The sequence below is a fragment of the Agelaius phoeniceus genome, chromosome 1, assembly GCF_051311805.1.
Source record: "Agelaius phoeniceus isolate bAgePho1 chromosome 1, bAgePho1.hap1, whole genome shotgun sequence".
Classification (NCBI taxonomy): Eukaryota; Metazoa; Chordata; class Aves; order Passeriformes; family Icteridae; genus Agelaius; species Agelaius phoeniceus.
The window spans coordinates 113,260,388-113,288,004 of NC_135265.1; the positions used below are offsets into that span (position 1 = coordinate 113,260,388).

Genomic DNA, 27,617 nt, shown 5'->3' on the forward strand with positions numbered 1-27,617 from the left:
ATCAATTTCCATATTGTATTATTGCACGTCCAAGTCTCAGTAAAAACACCAAAACCCTGAATATGTCATATGTTGACATTTGCACTAATTGCTGGCAAGTCTTAGTATGTGCTCAGGCTTTTACTGCTACTATTTGACACTGCTGATAATGGTAGAATCTTTCTTCTGAGTGAAATCTTTATTCTGAGTTCCACTTCTCTTCAATACCTGTTTTCCTTTGAAATGCTGCAGCATTGCCACCACCAACTGCTGAAAATGCCCTTTTGACTCCAGAATTTGTTCCTGTGCTCTATCTGAAGTCAACTCTTCCCACCTCATTACTCCACTAATCCAAACCCTTTTATTCTTCCCACTCCATTCTGTTTGTTTGCACAAAGTGATGAATTTTAAATTCAAACACTTACATAACCTTGTTTCTTTTTGTTAAGCAAATCTTGTATAATTCAACAGTGAAACGTGACTATCAGTTTAGAAGGTATTACACTAAAATACCAGTACAACAGAATTAAAATGCAGTAGCTCTTTAAAAATAAGTGGGTTTCCCCCACCCTCCAATAATATTTTTTATATATAAAAGTATAATAATGTATAACAAAGAATTTCTTTTGTGTACCTAACCTAAATGTACCCTTTCAGTTTTGCCCTTTCAGTTTGAACCCATTACTTCTTGTATTATATGTACCGTATTGTATTGTATGTTAGAATAAAGCATTACACCATGAATAAAAAGAAAAGGCCATTGTTTTGTTAGGTAATCAGGCATTAGGCAGTGTGAGATAAGGATGACAATTGCATTAGAAAAGAAAAGAAACAATACAATAGAAAGCAACATAATCTGTTGCCAAGTGACTGCTGCAATTAAAATTGTTAAACAAGCCATAAGGTGAAATGTCTGAAATCTAAGTGTATCAACCACATTTTATTGAGTGCTCAAATAGGAAAAACGTTACCTAGTCTCCATCAGTTTGTGGAAAGATGATGATTGTAGTGCTCTCAGCCAAAAATTTATTCAGATATCTTTATTATGATAATGACAAGTGTAAGTTGTGTCTATGCTGGCAATGTTCTTCAACAATATTGCTAATCTCATATATACTGAAATGTAAACAAGACCTCTTAAGCTAAAAATGTTATTTTCCCACTTTATGAAGTTCATATGAAGAAAAAAAAAAAGTGAAAAAACAATGAAAAATTGTTTCCATTATTCGGGACAAGGAAAACATTCATACACTTTTAATTCAGTCATACCTATCTTAGTAGTATTTACATGTGCATTTGTGAATTAAGGGTATGCAATAGTCCTAGCAAGTGTTCTGTGAATTAACATACTCAGTATTAAAGACAAAAACATTATTTAGAATGTCATGCAATTTGTGAAAACAATATTTACATAAAATTATTTATAATTTCTAGGATTTTTTGCAATTTGTATTTGAAAAAATCAGTACAAACTACTATCTTTCCATTTCCAATGACAGGGTATCCACAGCTCCATAGGGCACCCTATTCCACTGTCTCAGCACCCTGATCCTATAAGATTTCTTTCTTAGGTCCAATCTGAACTCTACCTTTTTCTACTTTAAAAACATTGTCCCTTGTCCTGTCACTGTAGGCCTTGGTAGAAGTTCTTTCTCCATTTTTATATAAGCCTCCTTTAAGTACTGAAAAGCAGCAAAAAGATCCCCCTGGAGCCTTCTCTTCTCCAGGCTCAACAGCCCCAACTCTTTCAGCCTGCCTTCATGAAAGAGATGCTCCAGCCCTCTGATCATCTTAGTGGTCCTGGTCCTCCTCCTGTACCTGTTATCTTCTGTTATTTTGCTACTGCTCATACCAAATTCAACCACTCCTTTTTGGGTAAAAATTAACTTAAAGCCGTATTTTATAGAGTTCATGAACAGATTGAACTGTTCATTCTGTATTTCTCTCAGAGTAACTCAGAGAATAACCCTGCAGATGCAAGATATTTTAATGAATTCACAGAAGGTCTTGGACAAGTACCTGGAGGAAAAATCTGCTAAACATTATTAAATCTTTAAAATTCTTATTTATTTATGACATTTTCATGTTTTGGAAACAAAATAGTTTCTGAGAAGTCCTGTCTAATATTTTGTTGCAGTGGTATCTTCAGTAAATCTTCAGGCAATTTCAGTTTTATACTTATGTGCTCATGGTATTTTAAGTTTTCTTTCTTAATTACGAATGAATTGACTGTGAATTGTCTTTAAAAGTGCATAATTACTAATAAACTGAAATGAAGGAAGCTGAGCTCTTGTACTCATGATTTTAACAGTTATTCAGTTATTCAAATGTTCCAGTTATTTAAGCAGTGCAACAATATTTAAATTCTTTATTCCTCTCCCATTTCAAGTAAATGAATAGATTTTTTCCAACATTCCCTGACCAATTGCAGTCAAAATTTCACAAATTTTCTAAACCCCAAACTCACCCCCAGTCTTCATGAACAAGTGTATAGGGGATAATGGCTCTCATTAAGTTTATGATTTCCAGACAAAAGCCTTACAACCCTATGTAGGCTTGTTTCCTTGTTTGCTGTCATTTAATCCTGAAATAATACTTAACTATGTAAATTGAAATTAGTGGTTAAAAACTGTCATCTGTGCTAAATGTATTTCAAGTCAAACATCATAATTAGATAAAAACATTCTTTCTCTGTCTGCACAGACCTATGATAAATATGAGTACACAAAGTATTAAACTGAGTTATTCAGAAAAAATCTGTTCTGTGATGTGATTATAACAGCACTGGCATAAATCACAGCTGTTTCTGCTGCATATTTCTCTGCTTTCTTGTATTCATTTTCTGACTGATAACTCATAGAGTCAACAGTAGTTTTTCTTTTAGACATACATTTTCATATAGTGCCTTATAAAAAGCTGTTGTAATTTCCTGAAAGGAGAATGAACAACTTTTAAGATTACCTGGTTAAATCTGGTTATGTCAAAATTTCAGAAAATTACTTCTCAATTCAGGTAAAAATTCTACCAAATAAAATTTTGGCCACAAAGTAATTTTTCTCCTTGCACCTTGAAAAGTAATGACGTGTATATTTATGCCCCTATTCTTCTGTAGCACTTTTCAGAGCCAAAGCACCAGTGCAAAATGTCACCTTTTATTAGCAATGTGTGGTTGGAAAGCAAACTGTGACACACAGCCCAAGCCAACACTGGCACGTGTTTGATTATGATTATTTTGGTGATGTAGTCCTTCATTTGTGGTAGTTATAAACCTGGAGTCAAAAAGCCACCTGCTTCCTGTGTTGGCATACACAGAAATGTAATTCTAATCAATAGGGAGTTTTCTCAAGGCATCTCTTCCACTGGGGACTTCTTCCAAAAAATGCCCACCAGCTTTAACCAATTTTATTTGCTTTATTTGAAATACAGGATGTCAGATAGAATCCCCTCACTGAACTTCCCTCTTTCTTCATTGCTGGTATTCTGGGACAAGTGAATTTAGCTAATCTTTGTGAATACCCTTTAGATACTTTGTTTTCTTTTCTGCCTTAATCACATTTTCCAGATTCTGCTTAGTTACTCCTTGAACTACAAGGTGTCTTAGTATACAGCATCTACTCCACTACTCCAGAAGTAAGTTTTCACTAGACATGTTCCATATGCTAAATGTTTTGGTTGGTTGGTTTTAAAATATGAAAATTCTAAAAAAGATGCAAAAGATTCTGTGGTAGTTCTTAGAAGTTATATACCAAATTTTATCCTAGGTAATTTTTGCAGTATTGTATATCAATGTTTACTGGAGAAAACATTTTTCTCAAGTCCCGCCCAACTATATGCTAGCACTCATGTTCTAAATTTGTCTAACATTAGCTAGTATATAGACATCAATGTTTCAATGAACAAATGTAACTCTCTCATGGGCAATTTCTGTTAGGTATGGACATACATAGATACTGTGATGAACATTTATAAATAAGATTTGCAGCTGCAATAGCCACCTTAAGAATTAAGTATGGAGACTAACAGATTAAACAGAATAACAAGACATACAGAAGTTAATCTGACTACTATTCTGAAAGTGATTCAATGCATAAAACTGCTTACTCAAGTGCCAATCAGTAACTGATCCTTAATGTGCTTCCATAAAAAAATGTATGGGGGGATATACATGGAAATATGTATATTATATATATTTCTGGATTACTGACATATTCATTAAATTGTTTTCTATAATATGCATATTTGCATCATCAATTCTATTAATAATATATTATGTGTTTTTGTGAATATACATTGCCATATACCTACCTGAACAAAGTGCTGTGCCTGTAGTCCATCATATTTACTGATCATTAAAACAGCAGTCAAAAATATTTATTTGTCAGAAGAGGATAAAAAGTATCCCTTGTAGGACTGAAAATAAATTAAGGTGCTGCTGAATTATATGGTGATGCTAGAAAAAAGTAAGAAAAGGCTCCATAATGACCCACAAGGCACCTATCAACAAACCTCAGTGTTCCTGGCCTGTGTTCTCTTGCAGAAACCTTCACCAAAAACAGAGGATATGCCATGAACAATAAATAGCATTGCAAATATCTATAATTTGGTTTCCATACCAAAAGCCTATTAAACCACACAGATCACTATTTCTCTTAATTTCTTTAGGAACAATCTCCCAGATTTTCTAAGGATATATACCTTGTCTGTCTCTTCATGAAACTAATACATGTACAGCATATTGAAATAAAACAGCATATAAAAACCTTCTTGATATTCAAATTCCAGTAGTAGGGAAGGCAGAAAAAAAACAGACTCACTGGAAGATGGAGATTTAATGATGTAACTCTTGTGAAAAAATATTTATTCCACGCTTCAAGGTTTAAATGTTGAACAAATAGCTACTATAACTTTAATATAAGACATCAGCATGCTTCATACAGTTTTATGTTCCCTGGCTAGAAACAAATGTTGGTAGGTTTTCCATCAGCGCTAAGAAAATACACTGTAGTCTTTTAGCATTTTATGTAATTTCAGTAATGGACAAGAACAGTTATTTTAAAAGGGCCGACTTTCATGCTTTTTTCCTTTGTCTCATTTTTGTTCTTTATCCTCTGTGTCCTCCCCTGTCTTTCCCTTTACAGTTATAAAGCTGCAGCAGCTGACAAAGGAAATTGCCTTGGACCATAATTCTTTTGCAGTGAGACACTCTCCAGAGATCAGTAACACAGTAGAACTGAGCATGAACAAGATCTTAATCCTACTCAGTTCCCTACTGCTGCTATAACTCTGGACAAAGTGTCACTTGGCAAGAATGAAATCTTTCTCAATTAGCTATGAGACAAACAGACAAATTAAGGTGTATCCCAGGTGCCTGAAGACTCAATTACTTTTATCCTTAGAAACAAGGACCTGGAGGGCTTAAGCTCTTGATTTAGTTTGACTTGTAGGAGTATCATGTATTTTAGTTAGACAACAAACAACATTAGCTTTAAAAGTGCCCATTGAAATTTAGCATAATTCTGTAACATATATCACACATTAAAAGTTGCCTTAAAAATCTTAAAGGAAGAATAATCCAAACAGTCAGAGTATCAAGAAAAAAGGAGGCAGTGTTGGAAACAGCTGTAGATTTTTGAAGGTGTGATGGAAAACACAACAAAGGAATTTGATGGAAGTAGAACTTGAAAAGTGATCTCTGACATCCTTTCCTTAATAAAGATGGTTTCTTTGTTTACTCCACCATTTATGGGTGATCTGGGATGTAGCTGTCTAATCAATATAAAACACTGACAGGCTTGGGTTTTTTCCAAGCATCCTACTGAAGGCCAAACTTATTTGCTATTATATAATAAAACCTGTGTAATTCATTCTAATGGAATGGCATTGTTTATGATTTCCATAGATCATGTATGTAGACAAGACACACTTCATAAAATCATAGGATACCCTGAGTTGGAAGGGACACATAAGAAACATCGAAGTCCAATTTCTGGTCCTGCACGGTACAGCCCCAAGAATCACACTCTGTGCCTGAGAGCACTGCACAACTTGAGCTCTGTCAGGTTTGGTGCTGTGACCCCATCCCTGGGGAGCCTGTTCCAGTGCCCAAGCACCCTCTGGGTAAAAATCTTTTTCCTGATATCCAACCTAAACCTCCTCTGACACAACTTCAGGCCATTCCCTCAGGTCCTATCACTGGTCAGCACAGAGAAGAGATCAGTGCCTGCCACTCCTCTTTTCCTCACAAGGAAGTTGAAGACTATGATGAGGTCTTCCCTTATTTTGCTCTTCTCCAAGTGGCCTCAGCTGTTCCTCATGTGCCTTCACGGCAGGTGAAATGATGCCATTGTTGTATGTGGTGCAAACACTGTTGCTCAAGTTCATTAAGTGTAAATAGTCTTTCTGCAAGAAGAGAGTTGGTCCACAGTGGATAATTTGACACAGAAGAGACAAAACTGTTAAATAATAAATTAAAGGTAGTTCACTGAATCCACAGGACACAAATTAAATGTGTTCTGGTTGGAGATTCTTATGTTGACAAAATACACATTTTCTTTCCTAGCTGCAATTCTTAATGTCCTCTGTATCCTAAATTATATATCTATCCCAGAGCCATGGACTAGTCAAAGATTCACATTTAAATGAATATTGCTAAAAGCATGGTAAGTAAAAATACAGTCACCTATTTATTCTGTTTTTATTTGATAATCTGATCTCTATTTAGGATTAGAACAAACTCCTTGGCCCAAAATGAAACAAAAGCTCTAATGAATATTCCTAGTCATGGCCCAAACAAAGATAGTTACAGTTATGTATTTCCACATTTCTGGTGTCATTACCTAGATGGAAAGTGATTTTGTTTGATGTCATCTCACCAAAATTGTATGTGGATTAGTCCAAGATTCTGGGAATTAGTAGCAACCTGACATATAATATGAATGTGAAAGTGTTTTCTAGGGTGCCTTTAAGAATATGTGTTCTAGATCTAGCACTATTGCTAAGAATAGAAACAATAATAATTTTCTTTGTTTGTATGGCTGTATTACAGGTATAGACAAGTCAATAGTTTTCTTCCATGTGTCATTTGCATGTTGCATTCAAGTACCAACTATAAAATAAAAAGATGCATGCAGAGAGCATCCTTTTTAATTATAGTAGAATAACACTAGCAGAAGATAATAGGCAGTAATTTGTTTGCAAAGACTAGCACAAATGAGTCCTAGATGATTACTTATAAATAAAATATTTCTCATTAAAAAGTATTGGTGAAGAATCTTGGTCCCTGATACGTCACAGGAAAAAAAATCCTGCTAATTCAGTGAATACAGGATTTTGCTTTTTGATGATTTGTTATTACAATAATTAAATAACATCTCAAGAGGAGTCTTAAATCTAATTTGTCAGCTTGTCTGCACAGTTTATTTGTTTGCATTGCATTCTGGTATTCTTTGAAGTTAATTTTATTAAATGGTGTAAAATGGAAAAGGCAGACTAAGCAATATATGAATAATAATTGGAAAAAGGATTTATATCTTATTGGTTGTTTTCAATTTTATGCATGATATATACTGTATTTTTTCAAAGAGATTGTCTTCTTACAGTGTATTTTTCAAGACATGGATTAATTATGTCAGATTTTCTGTGGCCACACTTGGACTGTGCAAATTGTGACACTGGTGGTATTTTCAGTGTATGCCTTGGTCCCCACTTGCTGAATTGGACTGCTTGCTGTTGTTCTTAAGTTCTGTCTCTACTCACTAAATGAGAGTTCACTTTTCTCTCATTCATTGAAAAGCAATAAATAGTGCATACTGAGTTCTCCTCTTCATCTTCTGTCAAGGCATCCTAATGTTGTGTGCCATGGCTTAAAAGGTGTGCCAGGATCCTCAAGAGTATTGATGCCACTGTCTACAACACAATCTTTTTTAATATGGTTGCAATTTGTGCTTTAAAAGGAATTGGCACCTGGCCCACCTGTCAAATCTATTTTAGGGCAAACAAAAATTTATTGCTTCCTATAAATGCTGTATATAGACCTGTAAATTATTCTCAGTGATGCAGGTTATGCACAGTTAATGAGGAGACTACTTGAAGATAACAGGCTGTTTTTGTCAGCTAAGAGTAGCCCTATGAATGCTGAGCTCAGTAACACTGCAAACCACTAAGTACTTCTGCTTATAGTTCATAATTCCTGAAAACTAATTAGGAAAAATTTTATGTGACACACATTTAGGTGTTTGACAGTTTTCAAAAAAGCCAGCATGTTTTACAAGTGCACTTATTGGTTTAAAGGTCAATATGTATACACAAATGTATTTATACAAAATTATAACAGCCTATGTTAACTTTCTGAAGCAATCATTCAACAAATGGTTTCAAGGAACTCTGATATTCAAAGACATTAAAAAATAATGACTGTGACAGTGATGTAGATCAGTATTGCCAAGGATACCTACACCTAATGCAGGAGAATTAGCCTTTAACAATAGAATTTGGAAAAGTAACCACAGTGAACCCTGTAACACTGAAGTCAACCTATAGGATCATGAAAGATAACACATGAAACTCTCTCTCTCCTGTGTTAATGTCACTGCTTTAGTTTCACATCTGTGTGAAACTGGTGCTCAGGTGAGTTGGTCTGTTGGTCTGCTCTCCTTTCTTACTGTGGCACTATAAAGTAGTATTTGAAAAAGTATAGGTCTGGTCCCTGTGCATTGCTTATGCATTTTGCAGCAATGAAAATGAAAAGAACCACACTCAGAACATATGCAACCAGAGAAATTAATCCAGTGATCCCCAAGATACTTTATTTTGAGCAATGTGACTGCAGTCACAGCATCCTGTATCCCTTATAGATGTTCTGTGCATACAAAATGTGCAGTTCTGGCTACACAGGGCAGCACTTCAGCCTCTCATAGGAGAAAGGATTTAAATGGGTCTTACTGGGCATATAATTAACTAATTTACTCAACTTTTGCTATCTAGAATTTAAACTTTTGCTATCTAGAATTTGAACTTCTAGTTTAAGTGGTTTAAGCTATCTGTTACACTTTTAATGTAGTATAGTATATTGAAGTAAACACACATCCAAACTCTATCCTAATGAACCTGTTCTTGCCATTTTAAACCAGGATGTAGGATTTTTTTATTCAGAGATTCTCTAGAAAAAGAAACAGCCAGGGTGACTTGCTTGAGATACTTTGTATTCATGACTTGGTGACTTAAAGCTCACAACATTTCCTATTCTTATTTTTGCAAGTGACTGATCCCTCATGTGGACAATTTTGAGGGAAAGTGCAATTTGTTGAAGATCACTCAAAAGGAGCAGATAATTCTTTCATGTGGGAATCATTTAATGCATTGTAAATAGCATTTCTACTCCTTACTCTTTAGATGAAGAGTATTTAATTGTCTCTGCAGAGACTCAGTTCTAGGAGCTTGTTTTAGTATCTTGATGTTGAAGTGCAGTTTTGTTGGGATTAGTTCTCTCCACACTATAAACCTGATTTTGAAATGCTCTTAAGTAAGAGCCCTGACTGAGTAGTAGTCTCCAAAACCAGTGTTATGCATAAATTGAAGTGTGTTCCTGAGTTGTGCCTGGGGTTTGGTGGGACTGTCCTTCTCTTTCCTCTGAATGGGAATGAAGTACATGGCGAAGCATGGAAATGTCAAAGTACCTTAGTTCTATACATCCTTCATCTTCATTCAAACTTAATCTGACTGGGAATAAGGCCAGGTACCTGGGATTTTGCCTGCATATCTAAGGGTCCTTGTAAAAGCTGCATCTCTCTCCTGGCCTCTCCATATATCATCAGAGAAGAGAAAGATGATAGCTCATTGCTTTGGTTGTTTTCTCCTGAGATAAAGAGACAATCAGTGCCCTTTACATTTCTCATCCAGGAAATAACATACTTAAGTAGATTTGCTGTCCCTGCAGAAAGGCAATGGTCTTGATCTTCTGAAAAGATTTCATAGATCTGTAAAATAAAAAGGAGTTTACAAAGCAGGTAGGAATATAGCCAGCTGAATGATGTTATTTACTGGACTGTTTTGCTGAGATGTTTTTTTTTTACCTCACTATTTGTACAATATAAGTAAGCATCTTTGATCAAACAACGTCAAAGGAATTTCACACACATAGAAATGAGGGAAGCTGTTCCATTTTCTGTAGCACAGATTGGTGGGCTCAGGAGAACAACATTTGAAACAAATAGGATATATTTTCACATAAACTGCCAAATTCCTGTAGTTTATGTGAAACAGAATGTCCTTAACTCTGTTTATGGCAGATGGGAGCTCACCTGTCACATACATGCAGAGAATGAAAGTGGTGCTGAGACTGGGGCTCTTTCTTTTAATCTGGAAGGGGCAACTGTATAGGACAATTGTGGAGAAAAATTCTAGCACTTGCTTTGTGTATGGTGCACAGTTAAGATGCTGTCCTTGTGGTTTCTTTTCTCATTAGGTTGCTAAGACAAACAGAACAAACTTTATTCAGCTTGGTGCAGGGTAGAGATTTTTGCCAGTCATAAAGAGACCAATACATCCCGAAGCAAAGGGGATTTAGATTTAGGACAGTTAAAAATTTTACTTCCCCCATATTCAGTTTAATTCCCAGTAGATAGTAAACCATTCATAGATAAAGACTAAGGGCACAGATGAAAGTGTCCTCCTACACCACTGAGAGGGAGTGATTTACAAACCCTTGTACAAAAGGGTTGCCTTAAGTTTCTGTGCTGTCAGATGCCTGTGAAATTATTTTTCATCAAAGTAGTAGAACAATGTAAGTGATGATACCTCCTAATTATGTGAAATGCTACTGGAATCACAGTGAAACATTTTAAGAATTGAAAATATCTGGATGGTGGGGGATGTCTTTAAATTAGGAGGAAAAGACAACATTTTTTCCATTTTTAAGCAAAGTAGTTTAAATTTTTTTTTTGTCTCCATAAATCCACACTAAATATAATTATAAAGAGATGTTTTTCTAGACATCTGTACATTTTATTAATTGTATATTTACTTTGTAAAGCATTATGTTTTTTTCAACAAGACACATTACAATTCATAATACAATTACTTGAAAGGCCACTGCTACGGTTAGAATTATTGATTTGCTCAAATTCCTCACTAGAGCTCTCATAAATAAACTCGAAATATGTTCTCTTTAAAAATTTTCTTTTGTTATTTTATCTTTTAAAAATAGAGATTTGTTTTTACTATGATATGCCCTTTATGTTATGACTAGATTTTTTTAGTATGGAAGGAGGGGTCTTGTATGTCAGATCAACACTTCTGATAGAGTAGCAAATCCACAGATCATCGGTGGAAAAAAAATCCTTATCTGTTTTCATTAAATACTAAATCTAGATGAAGGGATTTCAGGGTAAATTTCACAAATGTAGTCTGACAGGTGTTATTCAAGCACTGCCAAAGTATAATATCTCTATATGATTAAAGGAACATCTGACCACAGACAATACATTTATTTAATTATGTACCATAGAGGTGTTAAAACTTTCCTTGGAAGGAGATCAGCTATTTCTAATACAATTTTCAATGATAGCTGCATTGACTTGTGTATGATTTTTTATATTTTGGTTTGTTTTTTTTTTTTCTCCTTTAGGCTGTGCTTTGGAGGTACAAGTTTTCCCAGCTCAAAGGTTCTTCAGATGATGGGAAGAGCAAAATCAAATTTTTGTTCCAAAACCAAGATACTAAACAAATTGAAGCAAAGGTAAAAACAATACTTTGTTTGTTTAAAGGCAATATACCATTTTCAAAGCAGCTAGGGGAGCAGGAAGTATAGTAAACAAAGTTACTTGGAAATATTAGATTAATGCACAAAAAATGCAAAGAAAACTGATGAAATTGAAGAAAACTGAACAAATTACTTTCATCTAGTTAGAAGATTTTTGAAATGTGTAATTAGATTTTAAAATAATGAAATACAGGACATATGGTATATATGGGTTTAGGCATGTTTTCCAACTCTCCTCTTTGTCATTGTGATAAAGCTATCTGAGAGCTTGAATACCCTGTTTATTGCCCTATAATTTTATCATGAAGAAATGGTGGAAAAATATATCCTTAAGTCAACCTGGGAGAAAAACTCAGCAAAGGTTAAAAAACTGTTTTTATTTCTCAGAGGAAAAAAAGAAAGTGTGGATTAAATACATATTTCCCAAGACTGAAGTGTCTGTATCTAGTGCAAAATCAGAAAAGTTGTATTTCCAGTCATGCTTTTGATTCAAGAGTTAATTCATGAAAATAGTAGCTGTGAGAGATTTAAGCTTACTACAAGTTATGTCTTTTGAGAATACGGCCATTTACTGTCTCAGTGTTTGTGAGCAGTGATCTTCCCAAGGTCTGCAATGGTTGTAACTGCCTTAGAGTCTGGGTCAAAGCTCTTTTTTGACTAGAATCCAAATTTTAGTGTAAACCTAAAGACTGTCTTTTTGTTGATGTCTAAGCTTTGCTTTTAAAGCATTTACTATACTGTTTTTCCTGACCCTGTTGGAGACAAAATTGCTGAATGAACGTGATAACAAAACAGTTCCATGAGCAAAAGGAAATGGTTAAATAAATTGTCTGTAAGTGCTAAATATGTAGAGTATTATAAAATATGTAAAGAAAAAAATGCATTGTTTTGGGGATAGTTATCTGTTTAAATGCCAGTAGCTACATTAGGCATCTTTCTCCATGTCTCTTTATGCTTCATGTTAATTATTTTCAACCCAGCAGCTATTTACTTGATTTTGAGTGTTTTACTCAAATAAAGTACAGTAAAATAAAGGTATGTAAGAGTTCCCATTAAATCAACAACGGTAAAATGTGGGGACCATGGTTTTGATACCTTCATGTTCTGCTGCATCTCAAAGATAAATATTTTCTTATTTCTGATTTCCTTCAGAAATATTTTTAGTGGTGCAGAAATTTTTTTCAGCTCTAATAAGACAATAGAGTTTAACCTAATGTCATGAGGATGATTTTCTCTTAAGAAAGTAATTGTAAAATTTTATCCTGCTCTTATGTACAGATGAAGGATGAAAGTCATCATTATTTTTCTAATATCTGTCTGCTGTTGCTGTCATATTAACACATTATTTTAGCAGTAACAAAAATTCATAGGAGTCCAAGAATGACACACTGTTACGGTGTTTGGGGATTTTGGGGGTTTTACTTTGCTTTTTTTTTTAACTGGTAAAACTAGAATATATTTTTAATACTGAACTACATTAAAAACCCCAAATAATCAAATGCAGATTAAAAAAAAATAAAGTTTTTTAATGTTTTAAAATTATATCTGTCAATAAATCACTTAGAGATACATAAGTGTGTTGGACATACAAAAGCCTTAGAGGTATCCTGTGCCTTTATTGTACCTATTGTTATTTCCACTCAAATTGAGTTCTAGAAAATTCTACCAAACTTTTATTAAGGTAGTGATGCTACAATACACCTTATGAAGCCAAAGTATTATACAAACCTGCTAGCATGCTTATTAATATGCCATCTTGTTCCCTGGTTGCTGCTCTTTACTATAAATTTAAACTTTCACATTACTCAAATTTGAAATAAGAATTTATTTATTTAAATAATTTTCTTGGTGAGCAAAGCATATCAACTATATGCAAAGATGTCAGGTTATATTCTCTTTGGAAAGTGCTGTGGCATTTATAATAAGCAATTCTATCTGCTCCAATTTGTTTACATATTAAGTATGTTGCTTAATCTAAGAAATGTAGATAAATGTGTCTGTAAAATGAATGTGAGGGTTCTGGGGTCATATATTTTCAACACTGATTACCTTACAATTTTGTGGATAACCCCCTTCTGTATCCTTTAAATCTTTCATAGATTTAAAGAACTATTCATCCTAAGGAGAAGTGGAACAGTCTAGCCTCTATTTTCTTGCTTTACATTCCTGAGTCAGAAGTAAAGCTATTTGTGGAACTGTTGAGTCATTAAGAAATGTTAATCAGATTTTCAGAAATATTTGTAATGCCAGATTTCATGAATACTGTATGCAGACTTCATTTGAAATCAGAGGATGGAAATTTTGTAAAACATCTGTTAAAGGTTGTGATGAATATTCATGCCACAGCTATCATCACCTGTTAAATGCAGCCCTGTTTTGCAGCTGGCCTGGAGACCCACTGCTGCAGCATTTTCTTTATGATTCTATTCTTTTTTTCCCCAAGTTATAATACATGGGGAATAATCAGAATGTGGTGAAAGGAGAACTCAGCAGAGAATAAAACCAAAAAATTGAGGAGCCATTGCACCAATGTATTAGGGCTCTTTACTTACTGATTCCCAAGCAGCAATGTGGAAGCAGGGCGCAGCAGGTAACTTTCCAGACACCATAAATACTGTGTTCAGTTTTGGGCCACTCACTAAAAGAAAGACATTAAGGTGGTGAAGTGAGTCCAGAAAAGGCCCAGCAGAGCTGGTGGAGGGTCTGGAACACAAGTCTGATGAGGAGCAACTGATGCAGCTGGGGTTGTCTAGCCTGGAGAAAAGGAGGCTCAGGAAGAATCTCATTGCTCTCTACAACTGCTTAAAAGGAGATTGTAGCCAGGTGGGATCAGCCTGTTCTCATAGGTAGCAAGCAATTGGACAAGATGAAATGGCCTCAAGTTGCACCAGGGGAGGTATAGGTTGGATACTAGGAAAAATACATTCACCAGAAGGGTTGTCAATAATTGGGACAGGCTGCTCAGGGAAGTGGCAGAATCACCACCCCCAAAGGGATGATCTAGATATGTAGAGGTAGCACTTGGGGACATGGTTTAGTAGTGGACTTGGTAGTGCTGGATTAACCATTGGACTCAATAAACATCCTATTCAACCTAAATGATTCTATGATTCTATATAATAGCTTCACAGAAAAATATGAGTTATCAGAACCAAATTTTTCCCATCTTCATTTATAATGCGGAACATTTTGTGTATTTCATGCTTTCCCAGATGTGTGTGATTGTGGCAAGTTGAACTTCTGTGATAATACCCTTTAGCTTTAGAACACTTATTCATGATCTGCAGAATCAAGAGTGTCAAACTGCTCATCTATTGAATTTTGATCCAAACTTAGACAAATTTTTTATTATTCTAGAAATGCGTTCCAACTTGTAGATATACATTTCATGGGAAAAAAATAATTATGCATCTGCATTTTAAATTTTATCATACTATCTTCATAACTGTCCAGCACCTTCTCTGTATTCTGGTGGAATATACTGAGATACCAATGTTAATGTTAGAAAAATTTAGGAAAAATGCATTTTGGAATAAAGTCAAGCACCACGTAATGGTGGCTATTTGTTAGCTTTTTTTAGTTGATGTTTTTGTTGTTGGGAAAAACGCCACCAGAGTTTATATTCCTAAGTGACAGAAAGTCCTTCACTGACACTAATAGCTAAGATTTTTATGATACTGTCAACATTTTTTATAGTGTGTTTCATGCCTGACTTAAAAAATTCAAAATGCCATGCCTTGAGACATACAGCATGTGCTATGGATTTAGTTAGTTTGACTTATTTCCCAGTATTGTTTTTTTCAGCTTTAAAATAATTTTAGGTATTTAAACATTTCAAATACTGCCTTTTTTTTTCCTGTAGAGACATTGTAGTCATGCTTTTTTTGGCTTCTCTCTAAGTGAAATTATGTTACTGTAAAGATATATAATGTAGAATAAAAGAAGTGTTTCCTCATGGATTTAAGCAGTTGCAGTCTAAAAATCTGAACAATAATTACCATAGATCACACCAGTGGGTCTATGGCAGGGGGCCTGAAAGCAAACACCTAACTTAAAAGGTATCTAAGGCAAGGTCTAAGTGGTTTCTGACAAGAAAACCACTTAAGGGTAGCATTAATCACTGATACCCCTTAGACATTCCAATCTGTAGGTTATTTCCCAGCTGTCACTCAGCAGGAGATATTGCATGATTTTGCTCAGTGAGACAAAATTTTTATGAGTGAGAGCTACAAAATAGAGCTGTCACCTTGACAGAATGTGGAGCCAATGTGTCCCTGTATTTGTTCTTACTGAGCTGTTTGGGTTAAAAAAAAAAAAACCTAACTTGGGTTAAAAAAAACCAACTAAGCACAGGAAGGCAAAGCTTTCTCTGCATCTGTAAGGCCCGAAAGGGATTCACTTAGATCTTCCTATCTAGTTACTTATCAGTTTACCTATTTGTTTAGCTATAGTTTAATGATCCATTGGAGTCTCAATAGTATCACAGCAGATTCTGGAGGTGATACACAATCTAAGGACTGTAATAAACTCAGAGTGGTGTGACCTTCAATAGAACCTTAAATATTAGACTTTTCTGACAAAGCAGAAGAGTACCTTAAATCTTTGAATGTTCCTGTTTTGAGATAAACATATGCTAACAAACAAAGGAGTAAATGATGTGTACAAAAATCAGCATCTTATTACATTATTGAATTTTTACCAAGCTGGGAACTGAGGGTCTCTCTATGCTTGGTAAAACACATATGACTCAAAAGCTGCACTTCAGTCTGTGCTGTCACATCCCCAACTTGCAGCACAACAGTTCTCTCAGAAAAACTCAGGCAAAGCCACATTGCTGTGCTGCATCAGGTGAGCTTTTGTTCACAGATTGGCTGAACTCCTAAGCTGAGCAGTACAAAACTGAAATGGGTACAAAAATAAGTTTATCAAGATGAAGGTCCAGTCAATTGTCTTCATCTATTTGAATATGGAAAACCAAAGAAGGCACAAATATGGTATCAGCTAAGGAAGAAATTTAACTTCAGGGATTTCATATTAATCTCATTATTAATTAATACTATCTTAGTATTAATTAATGCCAATTTATAGTACTTGAAATTATCTTGTAAAGAAATCTAATCTAAATGTCCTGAATGACTACTGATCACATTACTGTGAACAAAATACCCACTTTCTACTGTTGCAAGGTGACTTGATGGGTGCTTGCATCATTTTCCAGGCTGACATTTCTGCTCATTTCAAGTCTGTTCTCCAAAATGCAATTTTAAATTAATCCTTGTTCTTAGCCTTGAGGGTTTTTCAGTGAGCACCATAGTGCTCTTCACATTTAGAGTATCATCTTTAAATGGGTTATAAGTATACAGCCTTAAGATTTTTATAGAGTGATTGCTCAGTTGCAGTTACTGAATTTTAGAATTCACATTTCTGACTGGTGTTGATTTCTGTGGTTCAGTTTTTAGTTTCCCCATGTCTTGCACATGGATTATTTGTCTAATATCTTTTTTAGATCAGATTCTATGCAAATATAGAGAGACCATGTAACTCCACTTTTGATGAACAAATATCTTCTCATATCAGCTGTTTATATATGGATGAAAGAGAAGACTTTTTAAATATACCAAGGGTACTTCAAAACAAAATTGCTGGATTTTGTAAATGTATCATTTATGTAGTTGCATCATACTACATATAATGTATAGTACAATGCAATAAGAGATTGCTGAGGTTTGTTTTTTTCTTTTGGGAAAACTCACTTTTTTTCTCTTTCTTTCTCTTTCTTTTCAATCACAAAGACTTTTTTTGTGAAATGCTACTAGATTTCCAATATACCAATATACTTCTGACATTTTGAATGACCGCATTTTTCTCTTGTGCCTTTTTGCCCACTTATGTTGTCCTCAGCAGGAACTGCAGATGTTCAGATTAACAATCTGGTGTAATGACAGCGATGTAGGGTGAGAGCAGTTTAATCAAAAGATAGCTTAGAAAGACAATTTGAAGACCAGAGGGTACACTGATATTCCTTGGAGAGTTGGGTCTTAGCTGAGCTGTACAGACAACAAGTCTGGAAATTGTAACAATAGTAACGTGTTTACTTGTGCATGGACAAGTAGAAGTGGCTTAAATTAGGATTTCTTTACTTTTTGGAGGATTCAGAGCATGTGACTTTCCCTACTGGTATCAGCTTCAGGGGCTTAACTGTATATTTTTTCAGGTTTCTTAGGGTTTGTCTGTTTGTTCACTTGGAACTTCACCTGTACTATGTGTGCAGTACACACTACCCTGCCTAGAGGAAAGTGCATTCAGACAAAAGTATGGCTGAGGACAAAGTGTGTGCAGAAACAACCAGGGTGGCTGGGGGTGCATAAGAGCCTGTGGGATCCCCTCTGTCTGCTCCAGTAGTGCCATCCTGAAGACACCTAAAAGGGCAAGTTCCCAGCAGAAGTGAAGGCATGTTTTTCCTGTCAGCAGCCCTACATGGAGTTGTATCTGCTTGTTAAGGTTTCTTGTGATTAGGCTGATCTGCCTGAAAGTGTTGTTCCTGATAAAGTCCTGTCCCCATCAATCAGGCTTCTGGGAAGTGAGTTGCAGGCATTAATCAGACCCATGTACTTGCCACATACCAGTCAGCCTACTGTGCTTCAAGGTGCTTTAATTTCTAGTTAAAAATGCATGTCTTCATTGCAAATGATGACTGACCATTTGCTGACTTCTCAGTGCTCTTCTTTGCAGTCAAGGTAATTTCCATGTTGTGTCATTACTGTTGATAACAGTTATCAAGTGGGAACATCCAGAGGATGTTCTGTTGCCTCACCCATTTCCCTTGATGGTCAATTGAGCAGTGGATACACCTGATGTGTTACTATTGCAGAAAGCTGAGATAACTCTTGGAAATAATTATACACATGCACTGTGAAAATTCAGTGTCCAGTAATTATGGTAGTTAGAACGTTACCTAATTGACTTGAACAATTCTCCAACTGTAGCATTTGTTTTAATATGGTCATCTTGTTGAGACATAGGGGGAACTGCAGTCTTTCTACAGATAATACATGCAATTGATATTAAAAATATTTCACGGTTCCACTAAATATTTATTCCCTTATCTTAAGCTTCAGGTGTGTCTTTATAGTACTAAAAAGGTAAAAAAATAAATTAATAAAATGAAGTTAACTGAAAAGTAACTTAATTCCAATGACTCATAGTTGTTATTCTGAAATAGCTTCCATAATTCCTTGCTTCCTCATCTTGGAATGACCATTGTTTCTTATTTATGATAAATTTTCTTATTTTAAAATTTGAGGGAGGAAAAATCCACATTGACGTAGTGATAAAATTTCCATCCTCTGGGTTTAAAACTGAGAATGTCTCTAAATGGATTAGTTTTTTATGTAGACACAGCTGGCAGATTTGTGAAACTTGGCATAAATTTTTTCTCCTTTATTGAAAATTGGTCGTCAGGGGAGTTTAAAGAACCTCATGGGATGTCATCAGTTTGTTTCTGGCCATGTCTGAAGGACATCTGCTGAGGCTGAAGGAGACCTGAACAAAGCTTCACCCGTTCAGTACATCACTGGACATTCTGCACATCCAGCTGTCTGCTTTCACACTATTGTCCCTCACCCATGAGGGCTTTGTGAATGTCTCCTTGTATTCCATGAAGCAATGTCTTCCAGGAAATTTCAAGAGGCAGAAAATTGCAGGTTGATGTCCTTTGAGAGATTTAGCAATTTTTGATGAATTTACATTTTCAATATTCTTCTAAACAAAAGTGCAAAACCATGGCACTATATAGCCTGGGAATACCAATGCTAGACAGAAAGACAAGTAGAATATACCACAGATAGCAATTATTGGCTTCATGTTGCAATGAAAAAATCTGTATGGGCAGTGAATCAAAGCAGAAATCTAAAATCTGTACTGCTTCCCCTAGACTTATATTGAAGTATTGAAGTATTGAATTACTGAGTTATTAAAGTACCTCAGTAATTGCTTTCAAATACAACAGATATTTATTGATTAAATACCAGCTTCAAAAACACATACTGAAAATAACCTAAAAAAATTGATCAGATAAGGTCAATTAGACTTAAAGGAGCAAATTTATATATGTTAAAAATATATATGTAGTTTTTATTTATTTTCTCTCTGGTGCAGTCTAAAAAAGTCCCAGCTAGTCTAATCACATGCTGAGCAGGCTATAAAGAAATGTAAATTAAAGCAGAAAAATAAGGAATTTTTATAATATTCCTAATAAATTTAAAACATGGAATATATTCATTTTTTGGCCCAATAACAAATCCAAATTATCACCGTGTGATAGTAGCATATTTTGAAAATATATCCTCTCTTTTTTAATATATATATTGAAGAATCAGGTAAGAAAATAGCTGTTTAATAGTGTGATTTAATAGCTGAATAATAGTGTGAGGAGACATGATGAACAAATGTAATATGTGTGGAACTCAACATTATTAATTTTTGTGGGCGCATTGGTTAAATAGTAGTAGTCCAGAGGTGTGCAGACTGTTAAAGCATAGCCATAAAGTTTCTATCTAAATTAACCTGCAAATGTGCCAGATGTGCATTAACCTGAGCAAAATAAAAATTATATAGTGTCGCTTTCTTTCCCCTTTAGCTAGTAGGCTCTCATATTTCTATGAGGCACTTAACCCAGAAATTTGTCCATCTTAGCCTCCAAGCAATTATTTACAGAATGGTCCATTTTCAATGTCTAAGTCTCTATAATGGAGAATTGCAAGGCACATCAGCACAATTATGTCAAGATATTAAAATTATTGCTGTTGTAACAGTGGTTCATTCCTGGTTATATGCTTATGGGGTATTTTTCCATTTCATGTTTAATCTTTTTTTTTTTTTTTTTTTCCACTTCCAGGAGCTGGAGTTTTCTAACCTGTTTGCAGTCCTTCACTGTATCCACTCATTCTTTGCAGCCAAAGTGGCTTGTTTGGACCCTTTGTATGTAGGCAGCCAAGCCACAGCTTCTGCTGCTCCCACAACTTCTGGTACTGGCAAATTAAAGTATTCTACTTGACATCCCCCATGACAGCACTGCCACTTAACAACGAGACATAAAAATGTATAAATATTCATAAGATTTAGACCTTTGGTGAACCATGTATGTGGAAACCAATCCTGGAGGCAAGACATCTTGCAGCATCAGCAGATAAATGGTCACGTGGGATCATAATTTCATCTCGGTTCTGCAAGACATCAGTAAATAATCCTAGTCAAAACCCCAGAATAGGATGGATATGCTTTTAGTATTATCTATTTGTACTTACATAGTGCTTTAAGCAACAGTGGAAGCAAAGGAATAAATGGCGAAATGAAGCACTTGAGTAGTTAATAAAATTTTGAAATTGCTGTAATAATACACAAATAGAATTGTCATTTTCCTCTTTTCAGATGTTTTTTAATGACAATATGCTAAACTCTGAGTATGAACATAATGCCCTATCATTATATTATAAATGAGACCAAGCATACAATACATGGTGACAAAGGAGATAAGCATGAAAAGACATTTGTGTAAGTACCTCCTCAAATAAGAAAGCACTTTAAGCACTGTTGTAAATCCATACTTGTTTTCATACATGGAATCATGCTGCTTTTTCCATTTTGTTCTCTTCATCCAACAGGAACAACAGCAAACATATAGCCATACTGGTCTGATACATTAAAAACAAAACAAAACAAGCCACAAAAACAAAAAACACTTTTTCATGGATAAGTCCCTCTTCTTCAAGTAAAAATAATGACATATGAATTTAATTTTAATTATAAATTAGGTGCAAGTACAAAAAATAGTGTGTCATCTATTTATTTCCTCCTTTTTTTATTAATAATGAAATACAGTAAATCTGACAGTCTTTGTTCACAAGAGTTTGAAATTGTTTCAGACAACTCACTTAATACATTGTTTCCATGGCTAACCTTGATTTCACATCGTAGGTAGAAATTATGTTTCATTTAAACTCTCAACAAATAGACATTTTTCATTATGCTTGAAAAATTATTTTAGTCTTTGAATTCTTAATAAGTTACTTTATATATATATTGATAGTAAGACAGGAATAAATTGAATAAGCTATATAGAATGCATTACAGAATGCATAATTTCTTTGTTTTTTAAGGCCTTTACATCACTCTGGATCAAGTACTACTTTCAGAGTATCTCTTAATGATTAAATATAAAGGACTTTAAGTTTAAAATTAGTAACTTTGTTTAATTGCAATTTTATAATATAATTTAATTTTGTGCTATGACACACATAAGTGAAGATGATGGAAAAAAGGCATACATTTTCAGGAGCAGTTTTTGGAGTTTCTATTTATTGCATTGAAATCAAAACTACCTTTTTTTTCCCCCTCCACTTAGACTTGTCAGTGGCAGTTATGAGATAGGGCCACCATCTTCCTTGTTTAGCAGAAAGAGTAATTCTTTCCCGTCCCTTTCTATGGATTAAGATGATCAATACTTCAAACCTGAAGCCGGAGGAGAGCTTATCCAAATGGGAACAATTCAAAATGCAAGGCAAGGAAAAAAGATGAATGAAATTAAGGAGCAAATCATGTCTCTGTTTTTTTGGTTTGCACTAGAAATATTTGGATTTACATGTGTGAAAGTAACACTGTTTTGCAGCATAGCTGATCTGATTTGATACTAGTTTCAAATAATCTGAAAATATTTGGGGGAGGGGAATTATTTTATCACTTTCAAATGTCTTCTGGTACACATGTACTTCCTATTAGTACACCTCCAAGGGCTACACATTTATTTTCTATCCTAAATTCAGTGGAATGATGTAACAATCCAGCTATTAAATGCCACTCTAAGAGGCATCAAAATTCAATGTTTTCATAGACACCATCACGAACTTTTTAATAAGAATTGTCCCTAAATAGGGGGGGGTCACATCTGAAGGATAGATAAAGCTACCATGGCTGTCCATAGGATCTTGAGCTTGGGCACAAACCCCAGATATTTTGAATCTAAAGCTTATAACAGTTTAAGACGTTTAACAATGGTAACTCAGGCACTGCCCTGGTCTAGAAAGCAAATACTGGAAACACAAATTTTGGCAGAGCATTGACAGTGCTGAAAAGAGAAGCCTAATATCTTTTAATGACAGTTCTTAGTGCTCTCAAATAATCTCCTCCACTTCAGTGCATTACTGTGGCATTCAACTGTCCTGACAGTGTGGCCATGGGCTACCACCTCTGCTGGCAATAGCAGAATCTGAAACTGGTCAGCTGCTGGTTGAATATTTTCCCTTCAACTGTTCGTGTGATGTGCAGTTGCATCACTGAATCTGAGGGGTGTTTAGGAGTTGTGCTTGAATGAGCGTAACATTTACCCAAACCAGCACAAAATATGCCATTGCAAATTTCTGTAGATGAAGGAATTCCTTTATATGAGAGCCCCCCTGAAGATCTCTGTCAAGAATTCTCTTTGTAGAACACCTGGATTCATCACTGAGAGTTTTGCAACTGGGCATTAAATACAGAATATTTAAGAAATACATTAGCCTGTAAATTGTTTTGTTGTTGTTGTTGTTGTTCTTTTTCTAAGGAAGTAAACTGATGGGGCTTCATCAGTACTTTTATTTTCAAGAAGAAAAGTGTTATTGAGAGAATATAAGATGTCATAGCTTTGACTGCTGGTCAGTGTTGATTTGTAAATGCAGCAGGCATTTGTGCAGTGACCTGACAGAATATTCAGAGGTGACTCTGCATTCGACCTTGCCCTTGTAGAGCAACTTGGTCAGAAATTCAGTCTTGAACCAAAGAGGCAAAATTTTAAATTCTGTGTTATAACTAATCCTGAAATATCAAAATAAAATTTACAAACATATTAAATGGTTACATTTTGCATTTAAATGCCTACATTTAAAGAATAGTGAACTCCATATGCATATATCAAAAAACTCAGGCTTTGTGTTTCAGCCTGTCATTTCACACATAGAGTATAATGAATACAAGTGTTTTTTAAGTCAACACAGCCCATTGACAATGAAAAGACAGAATTATAATGAGCCATCAGCTTTTGCTGAAAAACCTGTATGCAAGTGATAGCAAATATTTTAACAAGAAAGAGTAAACAAACCAATCCATACCATAATACATAATTTGTTCTCTTTATGTCATGATATTTTCAAGTAAGTTTAATAAAGAAAATTCTTTATAGTACTGTGCCTATTGATGTTATATAGTATACCAAAAATATGTAATCTTAAGTATACTTAAATGTATTTGGCTTGATTTGGTTTGCTTTATGATGGGAATTTTAGATTATCTGGTCTTCACAGAACTAAACATATGCTAGGTTATAATGTTAGCATAATTTTATTATGGAAGTGCTACAAATTTGAATACATTTATTCTTGATTTCATTAGTAAATGAATATGCTTCATTTTCTACGTCTTTTTAAAAATAACAGTTACAGATTTTCAAAAGAGCTTTGCATTCCAGTAGCACAAAGGCACCTTTGAAATAAAAATCAGCATATATTTAGCTGTTGGCCATTTTATCATGTTAATTAAATGCATCAAGAACTTTGTGGAGAAGAGCTAGTTGTAAGAGGGCTATTTTTTTAAACCAGTCATTTAAAGTTTTATCTATTCGAACTAGAATTATTAAGAATACAAACGAAAAATATACAGTATCAATACGCTCTGAGAAAAGAATAATGGAAAATCTTGTTTTCTAAATTAGTTCTTGATTCCACAAAATGATATTTATTTATTTTAAATGCAGAGACTTATCAGAACACCTCAATGTGCATGTTACTTTAAATTTGATTTTGTTTATTCAATGCCTTAAGATATTTCTTGTATCAGCCGAAATGTTAAAAAAGACTTGAGGTCTTGAGAATGTACTGTTGCCCTTAGAAATTCAGATCAGTTTTCATTCTTTCTTGGCAATTCCAAGAAAGCTTTTGGAAATTTTATTAACATTGTAAACACTAAGCCCTACATTTCACTTTCTATTTCTTTATAGTGGTGGTTTGGTCTCTGAAAAATTCTAGTGTCTGAAAAAAAGTTAAAGCTGATTTTAAAAAGTTCTGTCTCAGGCAGTTATGAGTCTGAGCTTAAAGCTCACACCTTTGACCAGTTCAGTATGATGGGAAACATGAAAGACTCACTTAAGGTCCCAAAATTTAAGTAGCTGTCTTAGACGCCTGAGGTTGCCCTTCAGGCACTTCAAAAGGGAAACACAGGGTGGGAGTGTAGCTTAAGATCTCTGAAGGTGCACGAGTATGTGTCTCTCTTTCCCTCTGTTTCTCTAAGGAACTAGAGATTCTTCTATTTTAGTGTTTTCATTTTATCAGGAATGTGCTTTTTAAGCCAGGCTCCTGCCTACAGCCACTCATGCAATTTTTCTTATCACAGAGCAGTCATCAAGCACATGAGCTGTTTCTTTCAAGATGACACTAAGCAAGCATCCTAGTTCCAGGTCCTGGTGGGCTTTCAGACCATGTAGTCCAGCTGAAATGAGTCCAAACAAAAAACCCTCTGAGATGCTACTAGCAAGAGTGTCAGGTCCTGGTGCCAGCCTTTTCTGGGGCTGTGGCAGCTGCTGCTCACGCACCATGGAGTAAAAGCTAAAAAAGCTAAAAAGCTGAGCTTCACAGTGTAGCCCCCTGGAGCTCAGTGCCTGGAGGGGGATGCTGTGCTGCAGCAAGGGGCAGAATGAAGCTGAAAAAGGCTGATGCTGCCCAGGCAGATTATTCTCCATCACTTTTTCCTCACCACACCAGTATTGGCTGCAAGCAGGCTACCCCATCTGGTCAGCCCTCTGCCCCTGCTGCATCTTTATCCCCATCTGCCACAAACACACCCCTGAATATTGGCTCTGGGGTCCCCAAGCACACTTCCATGTTTCCTCACTCCTGTTGCTCAGACAGATGCCAAACTGTTTTTAGCTATATAATGGAGCCTCTAAACCTTTTACAGGGCCAGGGGACAGAGTTAATGTTTATGGCAAGAGCATAATGGCAAGAACTTGAGTGTGTGATTAACTTTCAGGTTATAGCAAATAAAGTCTTATCTGTGCTTAAGTGCTTTCCTGACTTGGAGGGATGTTAGGTGGAATTATGTTATTTTCCTGGAATAAGTTCTAAAATGTCAACACATTTCTACTTGCTTGGCTCCATTTTCAGGAAGTTTAGCTGAGGCAGTGGTTCATATCCTCTTGAAACCATAAAGAAAAAAACATTGGAATGGTGGAATAAAAAAAAAAAACCCTCCTGTTCAGATTCTGTATATTATTACAGTGCATTGCATAATCTATTGAAATATATTGAACAATGTAAAAACCAATGCTTTCATTTACATTTCCTTGTCAGTTTTCGCCATGCTATACATGCCTTCCACTTTCAACAACTTTCTCCACAGGAATCCCAGCTATCTGTTACAGAAATCTTTTGCTATTCAGTATATACTAATATATGATGCTGTGTGTTTGTATGTGTGAGGGTGTGTGTGGGTATGTATGGGGGTGTGTGTCTATATATTAGTATATACTAATGGAATATATTCAGTATATATTAATGAAAGTTACATATTAGGCACAACTGTAAAACAGAAGCATACATCCATGAAGCTTTGTATTTAAAAACTTACAATACTATAAAGAAACATATGTATATTAGTTGAAGAAATGGCTATTTTTGCAGGGTATGCACAATCTGGATATATGATAATAAATTGATAAACATTAACAGATTTATTATTTCATACCTCCAGGAACTTAAAGATTTTTTTAATTATTCTTATCCCTTTAGCATATTTGCAATATATGTCATAAATTTTAATTTGTTATGGATTAAAATGACTGAAAAAATGTAATAGAAAGTCCTATATATTTTATAAATATTAAAAAAAAATAAAAGCTATTCAAATTATTTATTTCATTTTCAGTTAAGGTTTTGTGATTGTTTGTAATATGTATTTGTGACAAGCATAAGTCACCTAGTTGTTTAAGCTCATTAATGTACCACTAATAAAATGCTATCTTCTGTTTTGTTTTTGTTATGCTTCTTTTTGTAATTGAACATAGCAGAAAAAATAGAAAATAAATACTTTTTTAACTAATCTTTTGCATTCAGTCATACAGTGTATGAGTTTTATATCGTTGAAAGCCAAGCATGGGAAATCAAGGAAGTTTTTGAAGAACCTGTGGGGTGGTAAAGTTATTTCCCAAAAACTGTTTATTTAATAGAAATAATGACCATTCCTTACTTGTATGATCATTTCTACCAGGCCTGTCACCCACTTAACGCTTGACTTTGGAAATATCCCACTCTCCCCTGGCTATGAAGCTCAACCTACAACTATCACCCAGCCACCAGATTATTTTACCATTGACATTAAAGTGCTTAGCTGGTTGGAATTAACCTAGGCCCAGTATTGCTCTCCCTGAAGTTATTTTGGTATATCTTTGAAACCAAAAAGTTTTCAAATGCTTCTGCAACTACTAGAGCAAAGACAACCTTGATGAGTTTAATTTTGCTGGGTTTTTTTCTGACTGGGGGAAGAGATGCTGGAAGATGGGGAGTCCCTGCTTTTATGTAGGCACATTTGTACCTTGCTGTCAATTTAGGGTGGGAGTCTGCAGTGCACATCTCACATGCACATTTTTGATGCCTTTTTTTGTGCTCCCAGTGTGAGAAGGCCAGGTAAGTTCCCTTACAACAGTGCTGCTTCCACCTGTCTCAGCCCTTCCAAAAGCATTTCCCAAGGCTTTCTCCAGCGGCTGGGGTTGCCTTCCTCAGCCCTCTACCCAAGGGAATCTTCTTTGGTGGCCCCGGCCCTTTCAGCATCTTGAAGAGAAGGAAAAAAATATGAATGAATT

The 27,617-nt window shown here is 35.0% G+C and overlaps 1 protein-coding gene across 6 annotated transcripts in view; it reads left to right on the top strand.

The window, feature by feature from the left end:
* The window catches only part of SNTG1 (syntrophin gamma 1), a 319,691-nt gene extending 292,834 nt beyond the window's left edge, over nucleotides 1–26,857 (top strand). For 5 of the 6 annotated variants that reach the window (XM_077185430.1, XM_077185439.1, XM_054633700.2 and 2 more), the window contains 2 exons: nucleotides 11,603–11,713; nucleotides 20,634–26,857. In XM_077185430.1, the coding sequence (XP_077041545.1) occupies nucleotides 11,603–11,713; nucleotides 20,634–20,792 (270 nt within the window). In that variant the 3' untranslated portion in view covers nucleotides 20,793–26,857. Of the gene's footprint in view, nucleotides 1–231; nucleotides 361–11,602; nucleotides 11,714–20,633 lie in introns of those variants that run through there. The other variant, XM_077185464.1, reaches the window with a different exon arrangement.
* The last annotated feature ends 760 nt before the right edge of the window (nucleotides 26,858–27,617 follow it).